At 41.6% G+C, this 17,500-nt stretch overlaps 1 protein-coding gene across 2 annotated transcripts in view; it reads right to left on the bottom strand.

Moving 5' to 3' along the window:
* Positions 1 to 17,500, bottom strand: part of LOC141993099 (heat shock factor protein 3-like) — a 33,113-nt gene that overhangs the window by 6,842 nt on the left and 8,771 nt on the right. Inside the window, exons 5-12 of one of the 2 annotated variants that reach the window (XM_074962376.1) lie at positions 17,410 to 17,485; positions 15,995 to 16,056; positions 15,066 to 15,147; positions 14,648 to 14,775; positions 7,379 to 7,627; positions 3,684 to 3,789; positions 2,535 to 2,600; positions 1,078 to 1,141 (exon numbers count right to left, since the gene is read on the bottom strand). In XM_074962376.1, the coding sequence (XP_074818477.1) occupies positions 1,078 to 1,141; positions 2,535 to 2,600; positions 3,684 to 3,789; positions 7,379 to 7,627; positions 14,648 to 14,775; positions 15,066 to 15,147; positions 15,995 to 16,056; positions 17,410 to 17,485 (833 nt within the window). The remainder of the gene's footprint in view (positions 1 to 1,077; positions 1,142 to 2,534; positions 2,601 to 3,683; positions 3,790 to 7,378; positions 7,628 to 14,647; positions 14,776 to 15,065; positions 15,148 to 15,994; positions 16,057 to 17,409; positions 17,486 to 17,500) is intronic. The other variant, XM_074962377.1, reaches the window with a different exon arrangement.

Genomic DNA, 17,500 nt, shown 5'->3' with positions numbered 1-17,500 from the left:
GACTGCACTTAAAGCTTGTGTGAAATGGAGCAGACTTGTCTCCCTTTATCTTTAGGCTGGAGACAATTTGTGGATGCTACAAATCACATCACAAATGCATGCAATTAACTTTTTCCAAAATGGCCTGCCCTGACCACTGTAAAGCTATACAAATGGCATTCACCAGCCGCTCAACAACTTACCTCTCCTCACTCTGCTGCTGTTAGAAGTTCCCCTCTTGTCACTCCAAACATTATTCCCTCTCCCTCAAATCCCCTCAGTGGCTTCCTGTCTTTACACTTCAGATTTAAGGTTCAGCCTTTCCTTATCACATAGTGCCCTGAAGGCATTATTGAATCTTTCCTGTACTTCCTCCTACTCTGCTTCTAGATCCATACACTTGGCTGTGTCTTTACAACTGCTCCAATCTCACCCATTGGCCACTCCCCAGCTTGCACATTTTGCCATGCGGCATCCTCTGTTTGGAGCAACCTCTCACGTCTCAATATGCCTCCTTTCATGAAGCCTTCCCTTGCTGTCACCTCAACCACCATGTGTTTGAGGCTCCCTTGCATTTCGTATTCATGCCTGAAGTAGAGTGCAAACTCATCAGAGCTGGGACCTCATACATTACATGAAGCTGTATGTATACTTACCACGCTCCATAAATAAAGCGGACAGAGCATTACATTCTGCGAGCCGCAGTCTATGTGGGCCACACCGCCACAGTAAAGGGGGTGCAGCTGTGAACCACACTTTGAAGCTCTCCGAATTCCACTTGCTCCCACCACCGCAAACAGAATTATTTAAAAATGCAAAATCTCCTTGGTAACATTAACACATGGCCAAGGGAGACAAGGAAAAATTAAATCCAACAGCTGAGATGATGGTGCTATATTAAATCCTTAAAGGCTTGACTCAGCACCCATTAAAGCCAATGGAAAGTCAGGGTCTTAAACAGGAATTGAACTGGGCTCTCAACTATGGAAGTGAGGTCATACCAACACAGGTTGGGAAAGCTAAATTCAAACCCCAGTGCTGTATTTTTAGGGTGGTATAAAGACTCTGGGACAATTCCCAGTTTTCCCTGCTGCCCACCTTTGTTTCCTGTTTCCCGCTCACTTGTTCCTAGCTCTTCAACGCTGTCCGTCAAGTCCTCAATCTAGAGGGGAAGTGAAAACAAAATAAAGGCAGCACATTTAGCAATAGAGAATTTTTAGACTCAAATATTATTGGGACTTCCAGCTTTCTGTTGTTAAGTTAGAGTCTGAGGGTGGGGGTAGTCACTAACCAAAACCTCCACCAAAAAGGAATGCATGCACTCTCTCACCCATCCCTCCCTCCTTTCTATTACTAATCTGCACAGCCCTGACTTTAAGGACTGTTGCTGCTTGTGAGGGTGAAAGCTGGCAGTGCAGCAAATAAGAGCTTTCAGGAGCTTCTTGTAATTCAGGTAACTAACATTCCCTGTACAGGTTTGCTGCAGTTGGTTTTTAGCAGATGTTTCCCAGTAAATATTGATCTCACCCAAAACCAAAAGCTCTGCTAGCTCTTTTATTCCAGCAGGGCAGACCATGAAAAGCTGTTTCAATGCTTACAAATTAAGTCACACCTGATGAAAGCTGCCAGCATTTTACTCTGATTAACGTGATCCAAAGCAGGCTGACAGAGAAGCGTATTTAACTAAAGTATATTGTTTCAAGATTTGTAAAATCAGAAGCAATATTTTCACCAGTTTCCTGTTTCAAGAGAGGAATTTAAGAACTGGATTAAAGAGCAGCTATGTTCTTATGTCTCCCTTTAGGAAGCTGCTATGGAGGTGTGTTTGGGAGAAGTGTATTTTATTCAAGTTTTTACATCACTATGAAGAACTGATGTCAATTCTTAATGAAGACAAATATTCATCAATGCCCCATTTACAGAGTTGAGTGAATAATTCATGAATATATGAACTGAAAGTATTTCTGACTAGGTTTCCCCCTCCCCATTATTCCCCACCTCTATTGACAAAAATCAAAGAGTACGCTACCGAAGGCAAAATGAGAATGGGTGAAAAAGGTTTTCCTAAATAGGTAGGAATATTACAAACTTTAAGAGTCAGAGAGGTAGCCGTGTTCGTCTGGATCTGTAAAAGGGGCAACGAGTCCTGTGGCACCTTATAGACTAACAGACGTATCGGAGCATAAGCTTTCATGGGTGAATGCCCACTTCGGGCATTCACCCATGAAAGCTTATGCTCCAGTACGTCTGTTAGTCTATAAGGTGCCACAGGACTCTTTGCAAACTTTAAGAGGACACTCAAGACAACTTTCTCTTACTTACTGCACATAGTAACACCTGAGATAATTCAAATAAATCTAAAGTTCAAGCTCCCCCCCCATTTCTGCTCTTCACTCACTTTGGACAGTGAAACGAACTAGAATGGCAGTTTTCATGTTGTATCTCTAATCAATTTCACTTGTCACATAGACAACTTGTTGACTAGGGTCAAACAAAATTCAGCTCCTTCAATACCTTGTCAGTCCTTCCCACCAGAAAAATTCCCCAACACTTACATTTTCCATATTGGATGAAGCATCTGTCAAGTTCGTGTCCAGGGCTGGGAGCTCAGGATTGAAAGTCTAAAGGTAAAGAGAAAGAACATACTATATAATATATATTTATGGGGGAAAAAAAATCACAAGGACACACATAGCATATGCAGGTTCACAAAGGAAGGAGGGAAAAAAGGAGGCCAGGCAGATTGTGGAGTCCATTCCTCCCCTCTTCAATGGAAGGACACCACCTTTAATATATAGGGCCTTCCATTTGAGAATCTAAGAGCACTTCAGAAGCTTCTGAAGATGCCTGCGAGACAGATTACTATCCTCCATAATTTACAGGAACAGAAACTGAGGCACATAGGCAAAGTGTCTTGTCCAGTATCAGAGCATGAGAGCAAGAACTGAAAAGAATTCTGATCTCCTATGCCTCAGAACTGCACTGTTGCTAGAAGACGCACCTTATAAACGGATGCTGCTCTTAATCTCAGCCAAAAGGCCCAAAATACTCATGGTCTTTTTTTTCCCCAGAGGCGCTGAGCATCCATAATTCTCACTGATTACAATGAAAGTAGCAAGCGCTCCGCTGCACTAAAATTCAGGCTGTTAGTTTCTTGCATCTTCTGTTCTTGCTTCTTCTGTAGCCCCTCAGGACTTTCCAGTCAACAGATACAAGAAACAGATCGTAACAATGATGCAATGGAAAGTCCCATCCCAGTTTAACATTACACATCTGACCTTATAAACCCTACATATAGTGCCTCTAAAGGCAGTGAACACCAACCAAAAAAATATTTAAAACGCTGCATCATCTCCAATTCCTCAAGAGTTAGGGCACCAAATACAAATATCTAGTGGGTACACAGGCAACTAAGGCATGGCACGAAGGGAGAATGTGCTTGGTTATCAGTCTGTGATGCTAACAGGCAGGACGGGTTATATTTCTTGTTCCATGTAACATGGGACGTGTACATGAGGGTAACAAACCATAAGATGGTCTGATAGGAGTCCCTACAGTGACTATTTCATTCTCTACATCTGTATTTATGAGGATCTTCTTCTCTACACACACCTATGGAATAAAAGCCTACAGGAGGAGAAATAATGTAACTTTTCAATTATTACATCTGAGAAATCAAAGTGTGCAAATAAGGAGACACTCACATCACTAAAGGATTCAGAGCCAAAGTTAAATTTCTTCCCAGACAGCATTGCCTGGAGCTCCTCAAGACTGGCATCAATACAATTCAGAAAATCCTGAATCTCTTCCCTAAAAGAAATAAAATGACAATGTAAAGCAAGATGCATCAAAAAACAAGACATGTGGACTGTACTGCAGGCTGTGAAGAGTCCCGGGGATAATCTAGTGGCCCAGTGATAGCAGGAGAAAAATATGAAATGCAGTGGCCCACAGTGGGTCCTGACCAAGTACAAGGTAGGTTTCATTTCCATGCCACAGACCCCATTAAACTGCAGTGTTGACACATACAGCACTGTTTACTTGTCAGATAGTCTTCCTCCTCATGCCAATATACCAATACCTATTGCATCAAAAAGAAGCGGGAAAACCATGTTCGATTCTCCCCCTTTCTGCATGTATTTTCCTCTCATTTTTAAATTTCTTCCAAATACTCTCAGGATCCTTCTGTGGTCTGAAATACATGAAGTTTCTCTTTATTTTATTCAGGATGAGCAGCTCTTGCCTTTTAAACAGCAGTGCTGAATGCAGCATGGGAAAGCAGGTCTGTATGGTCACTGCTTATGTTGTAACACAAGCAGCCAGATTCTTGCCAAACTGTACCTGCTTCCTATGGTGGCTGGCAGAACACAAAGAGCCTGATCTCAAATGGAAAGGAAATGTGAAAATAATGCCAACTAGCATGTAAGCCAGGAAGGAGACAGACTGCAACCCCTCACTGTACACTGAACTACTTTCCACAATGGAAAGACAGACAGATACACACACACACACACAGCTAAACAAAACTATACAACTGCAATGCAATACTCCAGGTCTTGAGTTCTCAGTGAGGTGATATCCCACTGGATATTGGATTTGCACCCACCACTCCAACAACTGTGAATTATTGCTGCTATTCATCCCTGAAGGATAGCACTAAGGTCACTATGAAAAGGAGTTAGACATTTTTCCAGTAACCAATCTTGTCAATATGGCTGTCTCTTCTTATGTAACGGAATAAAGGCACATTCAACCTAAAGCAAGAGTTAATTATAAGAGTATGTGCTGCTAGAGGACTGGATGGCAGAGAGACTATCACCTCTAAGTTGATCCAAACCTAGCCCATGTCAGTAGTGACCAACAGTCACGAATGGTTTTCCATGTGGCTTATGTGGAGCTAGTCTCAGTCCAGCTTCTATTGGATAGGAGTCCACATTAGATAAAAAGAGAACCCACAAAAATGGCACTATTTGGTCCCCTTATTTGCAATCCCAGCTAAGGCTGAATGGACCATTGAGAATTAACTCTCCACCTGCTCCAGAACTTGGATGTGTAAACCTTCATGATCATTGTCACTGAGATACCTGTTCTGTAGGATAAGAAAGCACCTCAGTTTGTGGGGCTGATCAGCCTAACCTCTTTTCCCAGCAGCATATAAATTCACTGCTGACAGCCTCAAACCCCTGCCAGAGGCAAAGGATTTTTTGGGGCAGTTGGGAGAAGTCCAGCTAGATGTTTATTGCTCCCCTCGTGTATGCTAACATTCACTTTTAGAATAGGTACTTGCCATGTTATAATATTGACAGATCCAATTAAGTTAGAGATTTTTACCCAGAATATACAATGCTCAGCTTCAGGAAATGAGACCTATTTCCACTGGATCCTGCCAAGTAGTATTAAGCATCACCCTCATCTCGGGCTTATTTTGAGAATGCTGGCACAGATTGAGAACAGACGATACCTGCTTTCCATTAGCCACACATGACCAACAGCTTTCTGTATGATACAGCAGAAAAAAAAATTACTTTAGAGGTTCCACCTATTTTTTTCCTTTGAAACCCTGAATAGTTTGTGAAACAATAACTCAAACCACTTATCAATTTGAAGACAGAAGAATTGGAGTGGGTATGTTACAAACTATTGTGTTGAGGAAAAGCTTTGTTTTTTTTTTTTTTAAATTTAAGAAGTGACGCAATACTGCTATCCTGTCTTGCAGGGTTTACTGAACACAGCCTTCTGCAGCATTCTCCTTACAGCGGTCACATGCTTTTTTTGCCTGGGCTGTCGTCTCAGAACGTTTTGATCCCATGTATCATAAGGCTGATCTGAGTGTGTTGTTTTGGACAGTTACTCCTTTTCCACGAGGGCTCTTTCATGCCGGATTCCATTCAGTCCTGTTCAATGTGTATGAGGAGCAAGTGGAAGAGATAGCGAGATTGATTTGGGCTGGGATGCCATCAGGATACTAGAGACACAGATCTGTGTCTAATATTCCCATCAGATCCAGAGGGTTTGGCTTTTTTTACTTTCCTAGTGCTTGACTGAGAATGGCATTTGGAGGGGAACAAATTGGCTAAAGCTAACTCTGAACAAGATGCAGTATATGATAGAGGGTTGCAGGCAAAGAATAGAAGTGTATGGTTCCTACCACAACTACTTTGCTCAAGGGGTTTGCAGCTGGAGAGTACTTGCATATCACCAGTTACTACTAGCAGCAGTGATAGATGAAGACAGCTGCTTTCACTTTAAAGTATTCAGGACCATGTCTCTTTGATCTGGACTTCACGAATGCTGTGCATACCTTTGTGACTTGTAGCCTGGATAACTGCAAATGCTCCACAGGGAGCCAGCTTACAAATGTCCCTTAGAGTATGTCTATACTACCCGCCAGACCGGTGGGCAGCGATCGATCCAGTGGGGAGGGGGGGTGTCGATTTATTACGTCTCGTCTAGACGCAATAAATCGACCCCCGAGCGCTCTCCTGTTGACTTCTGTACTCCACCGCTGTGAGAGGCACAGGCAGAGTCGAAGGGGGAACGGCAGCAGTCGACTCACCGCGGTAAGTCGATCTAAGAATGCTGACTTCAGCTACGTTATTCACGTAGCTGAAGTTGCGTAACTCAGATCGATTCCCCCACCCCTCAGTGTAGACCAGGGCTTAGAAACTGCAGCTGCCTGCCTGATAGCACCAGCTGCATGGAACTATTACACAAAATCTTCAACAACTCCACTGGCTTTCCGATTTCTTCTTGGTACATTTCAAGTTGCTGACTCTGATTTTTAAAGTCCTACCATGTACAGCATGACTCCTGACTAGCAGGAAGTCTGCCTCTCTCTCCACAAACTGCCATGGTAGTTGACAGCTGGGCCATTTGAGGGGACAATCCTGAGATTTTTAGTATCTGGAGGGCATGCATTCTCTGTGAATGACTCACAGCTCTGGAATTCACTCCCCCTAACCTAGTACAGATTGTGCTGACCCTTCTACATATGGAGCAAGACTCATCTTTTTTCCAAAGCTTCTGAATGAGGAGTGGGGTCTCTGGGGGAGGGATAGCTCAGTGGTTTGAGCATTGGCCTGCTAAACCCAGGGTTGTGACTTCAATCCTTGAGGGGCCATTTAGGGGATCTGGAGCAAAAATTGGGGATTGGCCCTGCTTCGAGCAGGGGGTTGGACTAGATGACCTCCTGAGGTTCCTTCCAGCCCTGATATTGTATGTATATATGATTAATGAAGGGAAGAGAGGGATGTCTAGGCTTTTCAAAGGTATTTGCTGTGTTCCAATATGTACATACATCTGTAATTAGAAGCATTTTATAAAATTAACACAATGTAATGTCACAAAAATACTGGTATATAGGCTAGTCACCAGAATCAAATATAAAGATACTCTGTACCTCTCCAGAAAAGCATCGCTTTGAGTTGTGGAGTTGTTCTCATTCAAGATGGAGTCAATCACTGATGCAGGATCTTCAGGAGCATTAACTTGTGTGGAATGCAGCTCTACAGCATGATTTCCTACTGCACTGGACTTGAAAGGATTGTCAGCAACTTGGGCTGGATAGTCTGGTTCTGTATGACTTAACTCAATGGGCTGCGATGCTTCATAGACAGGCAGATCATGTTCTTGAGTGGTCTGGAGCTCTCTAAGAAATATAAGACACATAATGAAAAGTCTCAGGAGAGCTCAGCTACTACAATACTTCATAAAAACATAAGAACATCCATAACGGGTCAGACCAATGGTCCATCTAGCCCAGTATCCGGCCTTCAGATGCTTCAGAGGGAATGAAAAGAACAGGGCAATTAGCGAGTGACTGATTCTCTGTTGTCTAATCTCAGTTTATGGCAATCAGAGGTTTAGGGACACCTGGAGCAGGGGGATGCATCCCTCACCATCTTGGTGAACAGCCACTGATGGACCTATCTTCCATAAACTTAATTCTTTTTTGAACCCATTTATACTGCTGGCCTTCACGGCATTCCACGGCAACAAGTTCCACAGGTTGGCTGTGTGTTGTATGAAAGTATTTCCTTTGTTTTAAACCTGCTATGTATTCATTTCATTAGATGACCCCAGTTCTTGTGTTATGTGATGGGGTAAATAACACTTCCTGATTCACTTCTTCCACACCAATCAAGATTTTATAGACCTCTATCATATTCCCTCTTGTATGTCTCTTTCCTAAGATGAACAGTCCCAGTCTTTTCAACCTCTCCTTGTATGGAAGTTGTTCCATATTCCTAATCCTTTTTGTTGCCCTTCTCTTTACTTTTTCTAATTCTAACAAACCTGTTGAGATCGTGCGACCAGAACTGCACCCGATATTCAAGGTGTGGGTGTGCCACGGATTTATATAGTGGCATTATGATATTTTCTGTCTTATTGCCCATCCCATTCCTAATGATTCCTAACGTTGTTAACTTTTTAGGCTGACAAAGCACAATGAGCAGACGTTAGAACTACTCACGATGAGTCCAGGATTGTTATCACTCAAGAAAGCATTTAATTTAGACCCTATCCTTTTATATGTATAGTAAGGACTATATTTTCCACCTTGCACTACTTTACATTTATCAACATTGAATTTCATCTGCTATTTTCTTGCCCACATACCCAGTTTTAGCAGATCCCTCTGGAACTCTTCAGTCTGCTTTGAACTTAACCATCTTCAGTAATTTTGTATTGTCTGCAAACTTTGCCACCTTACTCTCTACTCCTTTTTCCAGATCATTAATGAATATGTTGAATCGTACTGGTCCCAGTACACATTGTTGGGGGGCGGGAGGAGGTGCCATTACCTGTCTCCACTCTGAACTCCAACCATTTATTTCTAACCTTTTCCTCCTATCTTTTAACCAGTTACTCATCCACTAAAGGACCTTCCCTCTTATCCTATTACTGCTTAGTTTCCTTAAGAGTCTTTGGTGTGGGATCTTGTCAAAAGCTTTCTGAAAGTCCAAGTACACTATATCATATCATAGAATATCAGGGTTGGAAGGGACCTCAGGAGGTCAACTAGTCCAACCCCCTGCTCAAAGCAGGGCCAATCTCCAATTTTTGCCCCAGATCCCTAAATGGCGCCCTCAAGGATTGAAGTCACAACCCTGGGTTTAGCAGGCCAATGCTCAAACCACTGAGCTATGAGCTATATCCGCTAGAAGAGCAGCAAAGAGTCCTGTGGCACCTTACAGATTAACAGACATATTGGAGCATAAGCTTTCGTGGGTGAATACCCACTTCGTCGGATGCACGTAGTGGAAATTTCCAGAGGCAGGTATAAATATGCAAGCAAGAATCAGGCTAGGGATAACGAGGTTAGTTCAATCAGGGAGGATGAGGCCCTCTTCTAGCAGTTGAGGTGTGAACACCGAGGGAGGAGAAACTGCTTTTGTAGTTGGCTAGCCATTCAGTCTTTGTGGAATCCTGAGCTGATGGTGTCAAATTTGCAAATGAACTGAAGCTCAACAGTTTCTCCTTGATGTGTGGTCCTGAAGTTTTTTTTTGCTGCAGGATGGCTACCTTTAAATCTGCTATTGTGGGTCCAGGGAGGTTGGGGTGTTCTCCTACAGGTTTTTGTATATTGCCATTCCTAATATCCGATTTGTGTCCATTTATCCTTTTATGTAGGGACTGTCCAGTTTGGCCAATGTACATAGAGGGGCATTGCTGGCACATGATGGTGTATATTACATTGGTGGATGTGCAAGTGAATGAACCGGTGATGGTGTGGCTGATCTGGTTAGGTCCTGTGATGGTGTCGCTGGTGTAGGTATGTGGGCAGAGTTGGCATCAAGGTTTGTTGCATGGTTTGGTTCCTGAGTTAGAGTTACTATGGTGCAGTGCGTAGTTGCTGGTGAGAATATTCTTCAGGTCTGTGGGCGAGGACTGGCCTGCCTCCCAAGGCCTGTGAAAGTGAGGGATTGCTGTCCAGGATGGGTTGTAGATCACTGATGATGCACTGGAGAGGTTTTAGCTGAGGACTGTATGTGATGGCCAGTGGAGTTCTGTTGGTTTCTTTCTTGGGCTTGTCTTGCACTAGATCACCCATGTCCACATGCTTCTTGACACCCTCAAAGAATTCTAATGGATTGGTGAGGCATGCTTTCGCTTTACAAAAGCCACTTTGACTCTTCAACGTATTGTGTTCATGCTATGATAATTCTGTTCTTTACTACAGTTTCAATCAATTTGCCTGATACTGAAGTTAGACTTACAGGCCTGTAATTACATGGATTGCTTCTGGAGCCTTTTTTAAAAAAACAAAAACAAAAAAACCAGTGTTACATTTGTTACCTTCCCATCTGGCACAGTGGCTGATTTGAGTGATAGGTTACATACCACAATTAGTAGTTCTGCAATTTCATATTTGAGTTCCTTTAGAACTCTTGGGCGAATACCATCTGGTCCTTTTGACTTATTACTGTTACATTAATTAATTTGTTCAGAAACCTCCTCTACTGACATCTCAATCGGGGACAGTTCCTCAGATCTGTCACCTAAAAAGAATGGCTCAGATGTGGGAATCTCCTTCACATCCTCTGCAGCAAAGACTAACACAAAGAATTAAATTTAGCTTTTCCATAAATAGGTAGTCTTCCTTGAGTGCTCCGTTAGCACCTCAATTGTCCAGTGGCTCACTGGTTGCTCAGCAGGCTTCCTGCTTGTAACATACATAAAAAAAAATTTGCTGTTAGTTTGTGTCTTTTGCTAATTGTTCTTCAAATTCTTGTTTGGCCTAATTTTATTTTTACACTTGACGTGCCAGAGTTTATGCTCCATTCTATTTTCCTCAGTAGGATTTGACTTCTAATTTAAAAAAAAAAAATATTTTTTTTTTTTAAACTCTGTTTAGCCAGGGTGGCATTTTTTAGTCCTATTACCGGTTGGGTTTTTTCTTAAATTTGCATTTAGTTTGAGCCTCTATCGTAGGGGTGGTTTTTTTTTTTTTTTTTTTTTTTTTAAGAAGTTTCTGTGCAGCTAGCAGGCATTTCACTCTTATGACTGTTCCCTTTAAATTATATTTAACCAACCTCGTTATTTTTATATAGTTCTGCTTTTGACATGAAGTACTACTGTGGTGGGTTTCTTTCATATTTTCCACCCTGTAAAATGTAATTACACTATGGTCATTATTGAGTGGTTCAGCTATTGTAGAACTGATCAATGAAATTGTTTTTAATTGTTCACTTTATTAATATAACTTCACAAGCAAAGTTTTATGAATGAAACAACATTCATAAAACCAATTACCCCAATAACTGGCTAACCGAGTTCCACTTTCAATCCAATTGCTGCTTAAAATCGCTGCAACTTACACCGTTTCAACATTGTAACTTCTGTTCACTGTTTGCCATTCCTTACACTTGTCCATATTGTAACTCAAACTCCATTTTAACTTGTCCCAAACTCCATTTTAAAATGCTCACTCCATTTTGTAAAAGCTTGCTGCAACCTTCATTTTTGCAAAACCCTGCTCTAATCTTATTAGATGTGTGAATGAGGTATGTATGGATGATGGAATCAACCTCTAGCCCCAGCCTGTCCTGATGAAATAAAGTGTAAACACCAACGGCTGAAGATCCAGACAACAGCCCTGACAAAGCAAGAAGAGTCCACCCTAAAAGGAAAAGGGCAAAAGGACAAAAGTACAATTGAAGAAACATCAAAACCAGGTCCTAGGCTGACAGTCATGTCTGCAATTGACGGGTGATTAATCACACCAAAGACCTATAGACTCTGGATTCAAACTAAAGCCTACAAAAAGGATGGGTGAGATGGCAGACTTTGGAGGGTAACATTCTGCTGCCAACATGGAAGGTCATCGGTGCATGCCCAGAAGAGACCCAGCTCTTCCTTGTGCCCGGCTTTCCTGGCCAGTTAGCCGCCACAAGCTACGAACCCAGCCACGAACTCAGCTACATTCAGGACTGGTAACTATACAGCAGCTGCAGAACATTTTTTTTTTTATATATATAATTACACACACACACACACACATAGTTATTAGTCATAAATCAAATTGTGTTATTATAATAAATGTGACATCTTGTCTCGTTCCCTGAAACGATCCTGTTTAGTTTTATCTGTGTAACACTATTAGACCAAATCCTGTTCTCCACTTAGGACTAAATCAAGAATTGCTTCTCCCCTTGCTGGTTCCAGGACTAGCTGCTCCAAGCAGCAGTCATTAATGCTTGAAATTTTTGAAATTTCTTGAAATTTTATCTCTATGTACCCAGTCAATATGGGGCCCGTCGAAATCCCCATTGTGCTTTCTGACTTTGCAGCCTCACTAATCTTCCTGAACATTTCACAATCACACTTCCTAGTCAGGTGGCTGGTAGTATATGCCTACTGCTACATTCTTGTTATTACGATACAGTTTGAATCATTCATGATTTTACTATATTTGAGGCTATGCTTTCTTTCACATATATTGCAACTCCCTCACCAGCACGACCTACTTTGTTCATTCCTATATGTTTTATACTCTGCTGTAGTCATGTCCCATTGATTATCATTCCATTATCATTCTATGATGCCTATTATGTCAATATTTTCATTTAACAGGCACTCTAGTTCATAGTATTTAGATTTCTAGCATTTGTAGATAAGCATTTTTAAAATTTGTCAATATTCAGTTATCTGCTTCATAGATCATAGAATATCAGGGTTGGAAGGGACCTCAGGAGGTCATCTAGTCCAACCCCCTGCTCAAAGCAGGGCCAATCCCCAATTTTTGCCCCAGATCCCAAATGGCCCCCTCAAGGATTGAAGTCACAACCCTGGGGTTAGCAGGCCAATGCTCAAACCACTGAGCTATCCCTCCCCCCTATGTAACGTAATAGACTGGGACTCTGCCATTTGACTGTTTCTCCTCTTCAGTTTCTATCTGTACGTTATCAACTATTATCCTCTCTTCTTTATTAGGAAAGACCATCTCCTTTAATAAATCCTCCCCTAAGGGAAGTCTCTATCTGAATCAGGTGCTCTTCTGCACATGTTGACTTTCCCCAGCCCTTTGTTTTGAAAACTTCTCTACCACCTTTTTAATTGTACATGCCAGCAACCTGGTTTTGTTTTGGTTTAGATGGAACCCATCCATCCTGTATAGTCTCCTACTTTCCCTGAAAAGTTCCCCCATTCCTAATAAACCTGAATCCCTCCTCCCAACACCATCATTTCATCCACTCATTGAGATCCTAAAGTTCTACTGTCTAACTGGCCCTGCATGTGGAACAGGAAGCATTTCAGAGAATGCTATCATGGAGTCCTGGACTTCAATCTCTTACCTGGCAGCCTAAATCCAGCCTCCATGACCTCTCCCCTACCTTCCCCAACTATCAATATTTCTACTAATCAGATCACCCACTACTATTACCTGTCTCTTCCTAATAACTGGGGTTCCCTTGCCCAGGGGGGTATCCACAGTGTGAAAGGATACTGTGACATCACCTGGAAGAAGGTTCTAACTATGGGATCATTTCCCTCCACTCCATCTTGATGGCCTTCTTCCCTGAGATTTTCATCCTCCTCAACAGCACAGAGGCTGTCAGATTTCCCATTACAAGCTTTAATATCTCAGTTCTCAATGCCTTTTATTTAAGTCTGACAGATTAAATCCTTTGAGTGCTCAATTCATCATTCCAGGCCCTTGTAAAATTAGTGAAAATACCTTTATAAAAGGAGAGGTGGAGAATCACTTATTATAGCTTAGATAATGCACTATAATAGAACATTCTATTTTGAAGAACTGGAGTAGTGTCTGAAGACATGAGCTGAAAAAAATCCTCCCTAAAAATGGGAGACCATGCTAGACTTGAACTACAAAGCTTTGAAGGGAGACTGCATTTGGTATTGGTTGCCGACAACTGTGTGACTTAGGACTTTGTAAGACATGCAGATTGAGAGAAAGAGAAACCATGTGTTTCAAAGACTCCATGCTTTACATGGTTCCTCATTCAGCATGCAGGGACCAGGGATTTTCTTTAGGAACAAAGATCTCTTTTCCCTGGGCTAACTGAGACACACAAGAAACACTGACCTTCCTTTTACTTTTGGCATAGTTTCTAAAGACGAAGATTGCCAAATTTACAAACATTTGTTAGGCAACTACATTGGAGTCTTCAGCCAATACAGTAACTGAGTCCCACCTTCAGATCATCATGGCCCCATTTAGGCTGTTTTATATTGTTCCTGCCAAATATTCTACAAGAATCTGAGGTTGCAGGCTGGAGGTTTTTCTTCACCCCACTTATTTAACTGTTATGTAGAATCAAGGTAACTGCCCAGACTTGGGTAACAACTTTAAGGCTTGCTTTGAATATTATCGCACCAGGGCCTCAGCATGTAAGAGCTTGAGCATGTGCTTAATTTTAAGCAGGTAAACAGTCCCACAGAATTCAACTCAAGGTGTTTACTTTGATTCAAATCAGACCATTTCCATGTTTAAAGAGAAGAACCCACTTAAGTGCTTTGCTGACTTAGCGTCCAAATGACCTTCATGTTTTCTAACAGCTTTTAAAAACAAACCAACCTGTAATGCACTGAATATATTTAAAGATTTGTGTAGGCTGTTACATTTTTAGATTCAAGCAGTGCCACTTAGGTTACCATGACAAGTATTAAAAATGTCTGAATACTGTCACATTCTCATTCATACCCATTACTTCCGCTTGTATGCACTAGAGTGAGCAGCTCATCAGTGGCATCATCCACAGTGTTGGTGATATCTTGAATAATGATGCCTGTATCATTTTCACTGTTTGGATCATGTTCAGAAATAGCCACCTGCATGCCACAGGAAACAATATAAAGAAAAAAAAATCAATCATCCGGCATATTAAGGTCTCAGTCTTTAATTCTTGTTGCAATTGGTGTTCCACATTTAGACTTTTTTTTTTTAAACATCAGACTCTGTATTTCCATTGTTTTGAGGACATAGTAATAGCTTTAACATTTTCTATATCAGAATCAGAAATGTTTCACCCAAAGTTGAGCAATCTTGCAACCATAATATCCTCAACAGACCATACAATGACAAAGACATCCATTATCCTAAGTGCCCCCTCAAAATTTACCACATTGCCATGCTCCACAGGTAGGTGAATATACTGCCGGCTGAATTTAGAAGGTGAGGCACCTGAGGCATCTGTCAGAGATCTAAGAAAAAAAAATGTGTTTTTTATATATATATAGCTGTAATGCATAGTTAAGAGTAGGAGCACAAGTCATAGTAATGCCCAATTTCACATACTTGCTTATGTAGAATAGCAGCAGCAGTTGCTAAGGGCACCTAGGAAGGGACTAATATTTAAGAGATTCAAAGCCATCAAACAGCTGGTGTAAAATGCTTGCTTTCATTACTGTTATCCTCATCCTTCGTATTTTTCACACACACACACACACGTTTTATTGAATAAGAGGGAAAACTCTTGGGGGCAGGCATAATTTTTTCACATGCTTTGCCCAGCATAAGCAGGGTTCTGACACTGCAATACAAATGATAATAAATAAATAAGAATGAGAAGGAATTTGCTCATATTTGCTTTGAAAAAAGAGTCTGGACAGAAAAACTTGGACAGCAACTCTTAGGACAAGCTCTTCATAGCCCCACAACATAAAAACCACAGAATCACAAAACCACATTTCAATTAGCAGAGCTACAATTTTAACAGTAACCAAAAAAAAAAAAAAAAAAAAAAGGGCACATGCAAAATTCAGAAGAAGCCTGCACTGGCAGCACAGTTAGGAAGACACACGTCCCACCGCTGTTTCTTTCTCACATGCATATAGACAGACATGCACCACCCGTCTTTCTGAGAGAGAGCAGTGGTGTTATGGTCCAAAAAAGTAAAATCTTTCAAAAGTCTCCATTTACGAAGTTTGATGACTTGGTTAAAAAAAAAAAAAAGGAATGAGCTAGGAAAGGAGGGAAAAATAATAAAAGCAAGCGTTTAAGGGACCTTTACAAGAGCGCTTTGGTCACCAAATAGTCAAAATTAGTTACCTTTTTCTCTTGACTCCCACAATGTAGTTTCCTCTCATCAAACTTAGTATAAATTGAAGGATCTGAGGAAAGAAAAGAAAATGTGATCAAATGGATGGATACCAAGAATCGACTCAGTATCAATGTATAGGCTTCGCTACAAAATTATCAGCAGAGAGTAGATGTGTTAGATATAAATACTACCAATTGGCGTGACTGTCTTTAGATTAAGAAAAAAAAAAATAAGAGGGCCCCCAAAATTAGATCATCCCAGGTAGGTGAATTAACAGTTAAAATATTTCTTTGAAGCATGAAGTATTAACGATCACCACAGACAGGATACAGACCAGACAGACCATGAAGTTCCTTCAGCAGGACAATTCCTAAATTTTCAGTTTCAAAAATCTTCACTGCCAGAATTCAGCAGCCTCGCTCTCCTGGTCTTCAAGATCCCCCATAGATCTCGTAGCCCACAAAAGCTTATGCTCAAATAAATTTGTTAGTCTCTAAGGTGCCACAAGTACTCCTGTTCCTTTTTCATAGATTTAGCTGTACTCATTCACAATTTCATGATTTTCTATTCTCCACCAAGGTCCCTGCAGTTCCCAAATCCCACACTCTGGCCTGATGTACATTTAAAAGCTTTGATGGCATAGCTATCTATGCCAGTTAGGAGTGTGGGAAAGAACAAAAACAAAACCACACACACACACGCACATCACATCTCTAATCGACACAGCTATGCCAGCAAAAGTCTTAAGGTAGATGCTGTCCTTCTGCTGGCATAAGCTGAGGGTGCGCTGGTAGAACTATACCAGCAAACCCTTTCTGGTGTAGACAAAGCCTCTGTTCTCCCCCATTTCTACTGTGAACAGCAAGGTTTTCTCCCAGGTCCTGTATGGGACAGGCCCAGTGCACCTCTATGCACCACATATACTTCAAATCCCTGGTTTAGGACCTAAACAATCCACCTTCATTCAGCCTCCTAATTTTCCCACATGCTCAATCATTTTCCCTGAACCTTTCCCTAAACACTCCTCTTGAAATTCTCTGCCCCACTTCCCGCTGGACGTATAGTAACTGTGATTGCTTTTCCTAGGGTGGATTAATATAGTCTGTCTCTTGCAGAGTTAAGACGGGGGTGGGTGTGTGCGCGCGCGCGCGGGGGGGATGAGTTAATATCTTTTATTGGACCACCTTCTGTTGGTGAGAGAAGAGCTGAAGAAGAGCTCTGTAAGCTCAAAAGCTTGTCTCTTGCCAGCAGAAGGTGGTCCAATAAAAAAAGATATTACCTCACCTGCCTTGTTTCTCGAATATCCTGGGACCAACACAGCTACAACAGCATCATCTGTCATTCTACTTAATGAAAGAATGCCACGGAATGTCACTGACAGGCAGGAATAAGGATAGTAGCACTGAAGAGGCTGCAATGGTACCTTAGACAGCAGCTTCTGTTGTTGGCTGTGCTTCTGCCTTAGAACAGCCACTTCTTTCCACAGGGCTTTATTTTCCCTACAACACAGAATA

The sequence above is a fragment of the Natator depressus genome, chromosome 9 (assembly GCF_965152275.1).
Source record: "Natator depressus isolate rNatDep1 chromosome 9, rNatDep2.hap1, whole genome shotgun sequence".
NCBI lineage: Eukaryota > Metazoa > Chordata > Testudines > Cheloniidae > Natator > Natator depressus.
Note: the sequence above shows the minus strand (reverse complement) of the source record. Positions and strands in the feature narration are given on the sequence as shown.